This window comes from Seriola lalandi, unplaced genomic scaffold, assembly GCF_002814215.2.
Source record: "Seriola lalandi dorsalis isolate HSWRI2012SDOR001 ecotype SW California unplaced genomic scaffold, Sedor1 jcf7180002054570, whole genome shotgun sequence".
Classification (NCBI taxonomy): domain Eukaryota; kingdom Metazoa; phylum Chordata; class Actinopteri; order Carangiformes; family Carangidae; genus Seriola; species Seriola lalandi.
The window spans coordinates 4249951-4262441 of NW_019525123.1; the positions used below are offsets into that span (position 1 = coordinate 4249951).

Consider the following 12491-nt stretch of genomic DNA (forward strand, 5'->3'; position numbering starts at 1 on the left):
TGATAACACTCTGGTGTCATGGCAACCCTTGACCTACTGGTTGCTATAGCAGCTAGGCAGAAGACCCTGTTCAGTCTCCCATGGTGACAGGAGTTATATCCCTGCTGCATCTTCCTTGCTGTTCTCCAGCTGTCTTTTGTGGATGAATGGCCACAGGGAAAACAGATGTAGCTGTGAATGATGGATGTGTAGCCACATTAAGGAGCTGGTCAGTACTGACAGTTGTGAGTGCACTGAATGATTCCTTGAGGTATCACACAATACAATTAGGAGACTGTTTTGCTTTTTTCCCCTGGTCTTTATATTAAATTTCACTATTTAAACTACTGCAGTTATTCAGAGCTGGTTGTCCTTGGGAGTTTTATCATTTTGTCTTCTTGCTTATTCTGAGATTATTTTGGCAATAGAACATAATTTTCTCTCTGAGACATGTGTGAATAACTCAAAAAAAACAAATGTGCAGTGTAGCATTAAGTACAGTTTTTCTTTTTCATTTTTATTTTGTCTGAAACCAATGCTTATGTTGTGGGAGTTACAGTAAGTGTTCTTCACTCCTCCTGAGCAGAAAATTACCCCTGCTTAAATCTGGAAGAATGCTAAGCATACATCATCATTATGATCTAATAACCACTTCAGTGAGGGTAAATCTGTCCTATATTATAAATACATGCATGTATGGCATACTTTTCCATAAACTGTTCAGATCTTGTGGATTTCTGCTGAATCCATTTCAGCAGTGAGGTTCCTCCCAGGTAGTTTACTTTAGAGCCTAACTGATATGCTATAGTTTAGAGTTGTTAGAATTGTGACACTGCAAAAGCAGCTGGGTTCTTGGCTCATAAAGTTGCTTAAATTATGGATTTTGATTACGTGTCATCCACAAAAATGTACTATGGTACCAAAGTCATCCTACAAATTAAATGATGATGATGATGCTAATGAGGCTTTTTTCACATTTTCTTTCAAATGCACCTGAGACACAATCCCACAACTACATAGTCGCTTGTGTAATTCCTTCCACTGATGTTCTCCTTGAACACAACTCTTCAACCCTACAATAGGTGCGAGGGGTTTCTAAAAATACAGGCTATGCTGTCATTTGCAGAACTGTCTCTATGATTGATGCACTGCCATTTTCTGTAATGTTGCAGACAAACAAACTGTGGTTTCTTTCTTGTCTTTAAAGCTTCTTAAGATAAAGTGTTAACCTCAAAGTAAGTTTGGATAAATATGAATTCTGTTCAGTGCCTAAATGTTAATGTCATCAAAAAAATCTGCAATTTTACTAATACAGATAAAAAATAACCCAATTTTATATTATGGACTCAAAACTTACTTGTCTCCTTTGCTGCGGGCGATGCCGATGAGTTTTTCAATACCACCAGCATCACGTAGGGCTTTGGCATTCTCCATATTCTTTGTGATGACTTCATGCAGTGCACAGCAGATTGCAGTTACCGTGTCGTCTGACATGGCCTTGCTGGGAGGGCCTGTGGTTCTAGAGGTCCCAGTGCTGGTGGCATTATTGTGGCTGCTGCTACTACTGCCTGGTAACCGATGGATCAAATCTCTCATGGCATATTTACCTGGTGTGTGTGGAGAAAATTAAGGAAATGAAGGAAAGGGACAAAATTATTGGTCAGATTTTATTCTCTGCACATCCTCTATAGCCACTTTTGTTGGAAACATCTTGAAAGGCTGTTCTAAAAATTGTCCTTGGATGGATTTTTGTGAATAACAGAAGGGACAGATTTAGAGGGGCTGGACTGAGCTTATAAAGCTTATATATGAGTATATAATTTCTGATTTACAGTTAACAGAGATACTATGTATGAGGGTGAGGGTTAGTAAGTGTGGATGACTGGTACACCATAAAAATCCATACAACTACCTCAACAATATACTTAACAGATACTTAAACGCCTATAAGTAATAAAACTAACATTTCCCTTACACTATTATTTAAAGCAAATGCTGTGTAAAGCCTAGTGAGTGGTTCAGATCACTCCATAGAGCTTTAGTTTAAGAGTGCACACTCTAAATCGTCTGATGTACACACACGCACACACACACACACACACACACACACACACACACACTGAAGCAGACATGCTGAGAATCCAATAAAAGGGGCGACTCATGGTATTTCGGTGAAAAGGCTGGCATAAGAAGAAAATGTGAAAAAAAATGACATTCAAAAATGAGTTGTTAGAGAGATCGAAGCACTGGAGAGAGGTAGTAATTAAAAAGTGCAGGAGATGCTGTCAGATAACCCACAGACCCACAAACTCAACTAGTGAGAGGATGGAGCACATGCAAAATATAGATTGTTTTAGTTCAAATGAGGGTAGTTTGTTGACTATATGGATGTTAATATTTGCATATATTTACACAAATATTTCTCTCCTTAATTTTGTAATCATTACACTTGAGGCATATGGGCTGTAATAAGGAAACAAATGGCTATTATTTCCTGCAGTGTCTGTGAGTGAACTACTCTGAAACTCTCAGTGGAGTTTCCCCATCAGAGCGAGAACACCGGATATGAAGACAACTGAGGAGAGGGGCCAATAAAGGAGAGATCAGAGCAAATAGGTGATGGGAGGAAAAATGGAGACAGGGGAGGATGCAAGGAAAGATTGTGCTGACTGAAGTGGTGTGTGCATATGCATCTAACATGAGTGATAGTGAAAGGGTGAGAAATGCCTTGACCATCATAAAACCTGTCAATTACACTTGAATCATCTTGAGCTCCTGGGACAAACCCCACAGGTCATGTTTCAAGTAAAGAACCATTCATTTGGATGCAGAGGTAGTTGTTGAATAATGGACTGTGCTTGAAACGTGGTTAATTTTTAACAAAATGCACTCGATAGAACCACTAGGACAAATCCTCTTTACTCTGACACACACTAAAAGGCTCACTTAAATCAACTGAGCATCTCCTTGAGAATGAGTCAGTTTACCCTCTCTGTGACATGTGTTACTGGGAATGACAAAGCATGCCGTTTAAAACAGTGTATGCCAGTTTCTGTGTGTATACAACACTTAAAAGCTGCTCAGTATGTCACTGTCTCCTTTTACAGTGCAAGTCCTCCACAGAAGAGTCGGATGAGATAAAGCAGATGAAAAAACAGGATGTGCTACTGTGAGTGTTAAATCCACTGTTGGATCATCTTCAAGTGGACCATTACATCCTATCTGGCGGCACAGAAAACTGAGGCCAAAATACTCCATTTGCAATAAATGCAAAATGCTTTTGGATTTCTCTGAGAGTTTTTTCATTGGTTGTTAAATAATGTTTCTGAACAACTCAGTTTTGGAGCAATGGTACAAAATGACCAAATACTTATCTAACTGCCGCTCTGCATCAAAGTTTTGATCTTTTGCAGCCCATGGTGCTACATTGAATTTACTAAGTCTTGGTGAAAAATAAAACTAAGAACAAAAAAATCCTGGTAGGATAAAGATTTGTTCCTGCACTTGTAGAATACAGAAACAAATCTGAGCTTGACATTTCCCCTTCTTTTCTCCCTTCTTTTTATCATTCAATCTTTTCTCACTGTATTTCAGAAATTCCCCACTTCTACATAATGCTGGATGTTTTTCCCAGGCCAATCCATCACTGTGATATCAAAGGAGCCCTTACAGCCTTGTGGTAAATCCCTCGCTCACATTACCTCTAATAAATCTAAGTGATTTGGGAATAGCTGAGAACAGCAAAGCAATGCATAATGCAGGGAAATCAGATGACGCCATCAACCTTCATAAAGTAAAGGAGCATACACTCTCTCACACACACGAGAATTTACATGATTGGTATATATGTCCTTGTAACAAACACTTGGAATTCCCAAATGCACACATGCAGATACAAAATGATATGCACACACATGCATGCATGCATGCACAGTCTCTCTCTCTCTCTCTCTCACACTCTCACACACACACATACACACACACACACACACACACACACACACACAAAAACACACAGGTTAAAAGGTCATTGTTTTTTGGCTGTGACGATAAAGTTAAGCAACGTCCTAAGAGGAAGACTCATTATTTGACTGACTTGAATCAGACTGACTCATTTCCTGACTGATTTACTGGCTGATGACTGGCTGAATAATCTTACTTTATAAATGATATGACTAATTTCTGAGTGAGAGAATGAATTATTCACTGACTGACTGCATGACTAATTTACTGACTGGCTAATTTACTGTCTGACTGCCAGATAATTTACTGCGTGGATGACTTGACAATTTATTGATTGACTGACTGACTGATTGAGTGAGTGACTAATTTATCTACTGAGTGACTGAAAGGAATCCAGTGTTAACAAAAGGAGTGTGTGTGGAGTATACTGAAAAAATGTGGAAAACTGTTGGAGGCATATATCTGTGTGTGTGTGTGTGTGTGTGTGTGTGTGTGTGTGCGTGTACGTTTGTGTGTGTGTTTTCTGCTTACAGACAGATGCTCTGATAAACTGCTGTCAGCATATCCCAAAAATTACACAATATGCTTGCATATGTGTTTGTGTGTGTGAGTGCACACAGGTGCGTGCATGCATATCCCTATCAGTCTCTGCGACGTCATCACATTCATCCTACAGGGGGTAAGCATAGAATGGGCAAAGATGATATGGAAGGAAAGAGGGGAAGATAGGTTAGAAGAGGAGTGGGGAAAAGAACACCAGTCACACATTTTAACGAGAAGACAAAGTATACGAACAGGAGGAATGACTGAAGGAAAGTCAACCCGAGGAAAGAAAAAGAAGGTTTGCCTAGTTCATATACACATGTCAGCATCTTCATAACTGAAGGATTCAGACACAGAGGCCCTTGTTACTTCCAACCCTTTTAATAACACACCTTGTTAGAGGAAGACGCTGCCTCCTGATAATCACTGAGTGCTGAGAGGCATTAGTGAGAGCCTCACACACACTCCACACCTTGACAATACACACATACACTGCCATACGTGCACATTAACACACATCTCATCTGAACATACATAGTACTCATTATCCCAGTTTCTGTTTCAGTTTTTGTTTTGTTTAGTTTGTTTTTTGGGATGTTTCTTAAAGTTATTTGTTTTGAAGTGTGATTTTTTTTTAACTTCACAATGTCAATTATGTCTCTTGGGGTTTTTATTGTTTTTTTTAAATATCAGCTTACAGCATTTTATCATAGAACAAATATTATTATACAGAAATAAATTAGTCTAGAGTAAATTTAAGCAAAGCTGTGCTCAGACACCACTTTAGCCAAATAAAATCTGTCCTCCTTTCCATAACCACATACTATGACACAGCAGCGTATTAATGAATTATAGATTAATATAAATGAGAGTTTCTGCACTTTCCTAACACCAATGCAAAATTCAACACATTTTAAAACCTAAATCTTTTGATGTGCTCATTACCAGGATGAAGACATTATTTGTTAAATACTAGGTTTTATTTACTACTAAATATACAATTCATATCTCAGACGTTTTAGGTATTTAATGACAAATAACTAATCTGGCTGTGTTAGAATGAGTACAGCTGTGTAAAAAGTATAATTAATCCCCATACATGCAACCAGATGCCAGGAACTTCATATAACAATTATTCCTGTAATGTCACAGTGATCACAGGTCGTCACACAGGAAGAATTAAGAGAGCTGAGGAAGAAATTGAGATGGATTTTTTATGAGTGAGTGGTGACTCCCTCTGTTTTAAAGTCCCACTTTGACACAAACAGCACCTCTACATGGTAGAGTGCAATCTCGACTTTCTTCTTACATCTACTTGCTCTGTCACTGAAATGTGAGCTGCACCTGGAACATGTCCTCAAGGAGAGAAACACGCCCTGTGCTGATCACGGCAAAGTCTAATAAACCTGTATTACACAGCTCCCCCAATATAGCCATCTTCACCTGGGAGGCAGAGCTGGTAATGTATTCCTGTGCTGCATTTCCTCATGTGTTGCTAACTCCCGCTGAGCAGGGCGTGCTTCATCTGGGCCATAATGGCTGATTTGATTTAAAGAGATCCAATTACCCTCGACAATGGAGTGATTTGATTGTTTACTGACGGAGAAGGGAGAGTGTTATTGAAGCAAAATTGGAGGTAATTGTCTCAGGGAGATGTGGAGAAAGATGAAATGGCTTGATTGGTTGTGGCGTCCGACTGTCTGAAAATAAAGGATGGTTAATACACAGTTATCAGTTACTGGGTTAGGGAATCTGAGGTGGGCTGCTGTACGCTTGCTGGTAACAAAAGCTGTTGGTTATATTATATTTCTAAAACCTTCCCAGGTCCTTTAGTATGTTCTGGGCTGAATAAAAGTCAGGCAAACAATAGGCAGCTGTGAAGTCTATTTTGAGTGGTGAGAAAATAAACTGAGAATATGATTACTGTTGTCTTAAAGGCCCATTGTGAACACTTTTAAAATTGAATTTCATTCATATATTCATGTATATAACTTAAGTGTTATATGATCATATTTGAAAATATATTTGTGTTTTGTCAATGTGTTGATTTGCAGATTCAGATTCAGTATCCAGTGACAAAACTAACGTTTCAATGTCTCTGTGTGATTTGACTCCCAGGGTTAATTTAATCAGCAGTGCATTACATTATCGGCAGGGGGCGCCACATTCAAAGAAACAGGGTTTTGGTTTCTAATCTGTGGGACTATTCCTTTATTGAAAACATTAAAGTCATGTGTTTATGGCCTTTGGGTGTCAGCCACTGAGATTCCAAACCGAATATGAGACAATACACTAAAATTACTTCAACACACAAACCCTGGAGATATTCTCAAACATCAATATTGTCACTGAGGAAGGAGGGAGGGAGCATTTTATTGATACCAACTTTACTTATTTTCCTCTAATTATAATCCATATCTTTAAAAAAAAACTGCAGTATTGTAATGGGTTCTGTGATATGCAGCAACAAAGGAGTTGAAATAGAAATCACCTACTGTATACACACACAGATCTCAAGGGTGAAAACACAAACACACACACACACACGCACACACACACACACACACACACCTTGTAGACACCAATTATCAACATCCTCACATCCTCATCAAGCTAAAAAAGATATGACTGACCTCCAATGACAGCCTGATCCCCCACTGCGTGAGGTGTATTCCTTTCAACTTATGAATAAATAAATAAATAAATAAATATATAAAATTAAATACAGAGGAAAGCACAGACAGATGAAACACCGCAGGTTTATAGAGGTCAGAAATGGAGGTAAATTGGAAAGTGGCATGCAGTCGCTTCACTGGTATAAAATATTCTGTCTTTCTGTGTTTGGTGCTTTTCACACCAGTTACATCGCGCCCTCTGTGTCTCTCTTTGATGTCTGCGGTTGACAGGTTTACAGCGTAAACTGCAGAGGAAGGGGAGAGAGACAGAGCAAGGAAGAGAAGAGGGAGAGAGGGAGGAGAGGTAAGGAGTTTTTTTTCCCTGTGAGGAACCTGTGGCTTCATTATAGACATTCTACTGACATGAAGAAGATGCCTGCTTGAGAAGACGTATAGATCCACACTCACAAACATGCTGCAATTATACACACACTCACAGTGGCAGAGAATAGAGAATTGGTTAGATAAAATTATACTCTTCTGGTTCTTAGAGAGAGAAGTAGAAGCATTTTCTTGAATCAAATCACAAGGACAGAGATGAACTTGAGTTTGAGTCTGATCCTGGACTGAGAGCTATCAGACCAAAAGTATCTCATCATTGTATGACAACACTTTCATTCCCCTTCTCTGTTTCTCTTTACTGCTCTCTATTTCTTTTTTTTCTGTCAGATGTGCTTCCAGTCTGACACACTGGAGCAGAGGATGAAGAATGCCGGAGAGAACAAAGTGTGCTGATAAAAGACATGTCAGACCCCTCATACACAAGGGATTCATCCTGAAGGCGACACAGAAATTTCATAAAGTGCAGCGGCAGCAGGGACAGAGGAGTGTGTGTCAGTTTAGTGTGAGGCAGTGGACATGTCTTGTCGTTCGGCCTGCTACCCTTCTAAAGTTGTTTGCTGTTACCATGGAGAAGTCTGCTGAGGCAAAATATGTAAAAGTTAATGCTGGTGAGGAAAAACACAAAGTGGACCATCTCTGCTGATCTGAAACTTTTTAGTTTGAATATGAATCCACTGGAATAAGTTTGTGATGTAATTTGTACTACAATGTAAGTGTGTGCATGTATGTGTGTGTTTGTGAATGTGAGAATAAAATGTTTAGATGAAGGGCACGAAACCAGTGACTTTTCCACACCTTTTTTACATGAACACTGTCTGACCACTAATGAACATGCACTCTCACACATACAGACACACATCTGCAATCATGCAATTAGCAACATCCCTGTGGTGCACTACTTTGGTTTCCACAGTAACACTCCCCCAGCACTGATGTCATCAATGCAAAGACACAAAGAGCGAGACACTGCGAGAGAGGGAAGGTGAGGCATTATGAGCTCATGTCTGAAACGACACGGAATGGAGACGGAGAGGGAGGTGTGGGTGTGGGATAAATGGATGAGAGGAGGAGAAGGAAGAGAAACGAGAAGCAGAATGAGATGGAAGAAAAGCGGTATTATATTCATGTTGTAGACAAGAAGGTGAGCACTATATTGTACAGTGAAAATGAGGCTTAAGCCAATAAAAAGACATAAGAAAGGAAGACAAAGAAACTGAATGGAGGAAAGGGAGAGAGAAGAAAAGGAGAAACCAGAAGTAGATTTCTTACTGATCTCTAACTGAAGTATTGCTTTTATTCATATCATGTATATGAGGTTTCACAAATGATTGATTGATGATTTTGATTTTGACAAATAGACATCAATATGCTTTTTTGGTGTTGGAGGTCAAATACTACCAACTGCAGGACTACTGTCAGAAATCCGGTGATATTTCCTTCCCAGATTTCTTTCTTTTTATAGTTTCTGTGTCAACCTAAGCTTTCGGTGATTCTTCTTGAATGTATGTGCACATCATGAATATATACAATCAAATGCAATATTCATGTATATGATTAAAAACTTTGAGTCATTTAAATAACCCAAATGAATACACTTTTATTTTTTTAAAGTATTTCTTGAAAAGTCAAACTTTTGCATTAATACCTTCACATCCAACTTTATATTACTATACATTACATGTTTAATGTAATCCCCACTATAGGACTTCATATTAGGAATTCATGTTGGGAATTTAAATTAAATTAAACCCTATAACTGCAGAATCCAAAAACTCAATTAGATTTAGCAGCAAGCAGTAAAAAAACATCCAATTAATTAATTAAATGTCTTAAATGAATACTGATTCTTGTATTAAGCGCTTTTTCATTTAACATTAACTTTGGTTTGGTGGCAAGCACAGCATGTGTTTAGTGGGAACCTTTCGTAAATGGCTGCTGTATTTGAGAAGAAAAAAAAAAGCAGTCTTTTTGGCATTCAAGTGCTGTTCCCAATTCATGTGTGTCAAATTACCATCTGTAAGTAAATGGGGAAGAATTGCGCTGACAGACGGTGTATCAGTGAATTCAACTCATTTATTGCTACACAGGCGTACAGTACATTATGCAAATCAAAAACTATGAAGGAGGAGAAATCAGGAGAGAGACCAAAACATTGACAGATGAGAAGAATGATTCTCAGCGACATCAATATGCCACTAAATCACATTACAGAGGGATTGGAATATAAGCATACATATGCTGTTAGGATTCTAGCTGTCACTGCTCTCTCTTCTGTTTCATCTTCCACCCTCTAAATTCAGTCTCCCAAGCTGGTCTTGGCCTCTCTTTGCTTTTTCCCTCTTTCCTTCTCTGGCCTTGTGCCTTTCTTGCTCCTTCTCTCTCGCTTGTCTCACTGCTGTCCAATCATACAGTGCTTTCCAGAGGATTTGACACTCTGATGTTATTGTGTGCGAAAGATGATTCTCATCTCTGCTCACTCTGCTGAGGTCTCATGCAAACTACCATTCCCCCACGGTGATGCTGCCAAACCTACCGGCACTAACAGCTTATGACACACTACTGCATGAGTTTTAAGAGACAAAGATTTGGTTTTTGCGCTTTAGAAAGGGGTGATTTTCTCTAGATTAGCCATGCGAAATGATACTATAATTTCGTGCAACTTTGATCCCACAAAGACCCCTAAACTGCTCTGTGAAATCACTTTGGCGTTTCAGGTTAAACAGTTGTTTTTCAGAAGTGCATGATGTAAAGACAAAAGTGTTGGACTCAGAGGTTAGAGTCACTGTGGTGAATAAAGCTTGCGAACATGGGCCAAATGGGGCTTGTCACTTAGTAGTGCCTGGCCTCTACTTCTTTTCTGTCGACACGTATCATCACACCTTGCCAAGAGCAAAAGCTCAACCCTGACTGATCCTTCTCACTTTTCAGACTTTCTTTCTTTTTTTTTTTTTCCGTATCACTGTGTATCATTGACTCTGACAGTCGCTTTCTGTCTCATTTACTATTGAGCTGTCTCAACAGTTTGGAAAAGAAATTGACTGATCATTGATTCCACTGTTAGCTGACTAAACAGAGTCTCATTAGGGCCATTAACTAATTGGTAATTTTTATAATGAACAAATGAAACCCAGAGAAAGTTGCTGGTAAAGATTATCCCACGCAGAATGCACAATCCACCCTGCAGCTCCATGCATTTTCTGTCTGATTTTAGGTCATTATTTTTGTTTGCTAGTCTGTTGAACCACAAAGTCAGTTCATATTAAATATTTTTAAGCCAAAAAGATAGAGATACATACCAACTGAGTGGTTCATGAAGAAATGCCAATAAATATTGACATTTTTCAGCAAGCAATGGGATAGGATTGCCATGTTACTCTTACTCCATTAAGTACAAAGTATATGTACACTTGTTTACTAATATGCTGGTCCTAATAATGTGATAAAGACTGGGCTCTTTCACTGTTACTTATTAATTTCATTAACTGTTTCCTTTAAAGAATAATGTTAATGACATGACTGTCAAAACCATAACAATCTTTCTCAAGATGTCTGTTTTCTTCAATCTGCCAACACATCCCTGATGGTGCCAACCACAGTTGCTAAGGGAGAATGATGATCTGCAATGCCCTGAATTCTTTCTATCTCTATTATATATCTTAACTAGAAAATTCCTGGATAAATTTTGAATGTGCCTGCTGCTTGGTGCATGTACTTCACACCTCATGTTTAATCTGTACAAAGGAGTTACTTTCAATTTCTGCATGTCAGAACCCAAATTTGTCCCCACAACTATAGCAAGACATATATACACATGTACATGCCCTTACAGAAGTTGATCTGTAATAAAGCTATACCACTATATCCCCATATAGATGATAGCTTCTAAGATTGAACTTTTATTACCTACCTTACCTTTTACTCTTTTGAGACTCTTGTTTTTAAGTGTCTGTGCTTCTGTGTTTTGCAGTATAAATTGCATAAGGTTTTGAAGGTTAATCAAAATCGTGGAGATGGTGTTTGTGTGTTTCTGTCAATATATATATATATGTGTGTGTGTATGTGTGTGTGTGTGTGTGTGTGTATGTGTTTGTGTGTAGCGGTAGAGCTGCCCAACTCCTGTAAGTTCTTATTACCTGGTTGAGAGTCTTATTTTGAAGGTCAATATCATAAAAGTAAGATGGTGTTTCTGTGTGTCTGTCGATGTGCATGTGTGTATTGTTGTGTGTGGCATGCAGTTAATATCTATAAGGTGGTGATGGTGTTTGTGTGTCTTTCAATGTATGTGTGTATGTGGTGTTGGGAACTGCATAAGCTTAACCTTCAAACAGCCCTTTGAAGTTGTCAGGACCAGCCAAAACGACCTCACAATAATTAGGGATCGACCGATTATCGCCGCCGATATTCAGCATTTTGACGCATATCGGCATCGGCCTTTTTTAAAATTCGACAGCCGATAAGAGATCAATTTAAAACTGGGTTGTTTTGGCTCTGATGCAGCCGCGCCTCTCTGTCTGCTGTCACTACTCTGTCGCCAGCATTGTCCCACCCACAGCACCATCTGATTGGTTACAAGCAGAGCCACGGTAACAGCCAATCAGCAGTGTAAGCTGTGCATGAACAGTCCTTACACACACGGTGGAGAAGGTCCGGAGAGCAAATACTTGTTTTGAAGGTAAGTTAAGGCAGCAGAGTTTCCCGAAATTGTAATAAAAATCCCAGTCCTCTACAACTGACAACTATTAGTAAGATTACTGTGAGCCCATTAACGTTATATAAACAGCAGTTCTGCTCGCTCGCAGTCCCTCCAGACGTGTCTGTTAATCACTTGAAACAAGGTTGCTGATAATATCGATATGTCCGGTTTTATTGCAGGGAAGCCCGTCGAGGTGAAGGCTGGTTAGCTTTTAGCGTAACGTTAACCCATCGGTCCGCGGCTCTAGATGCTCAGCAGACTGTAGCAATGGGGAGAATGTCTGTTATGGTAGAGAA

General features: G+C 39.1%; 1 protein-coding gene across 1 annotated transcript in view; it reads right to left on the reverse strand.

Moving 5' to 3' along the window:
• The window catches only part of ctnnd2a (catenin (cadherin-associated protein), delta 2a), a 280447-nt gene that overhangs the window by 18201 nt on the left and 249755 nt on the right, over window positions 1-12491 (reverse strand). The window contains exon 20 of the mRNA XM_087176831.1: window positions 1337-1586. Coding sequence (XP_087032957.1) covers window positions 1337-1586 — 250 coding nt within the window. The remainder of the gene's footprint in view (window positions 1-1336; window positions 1587-12491) is intronic.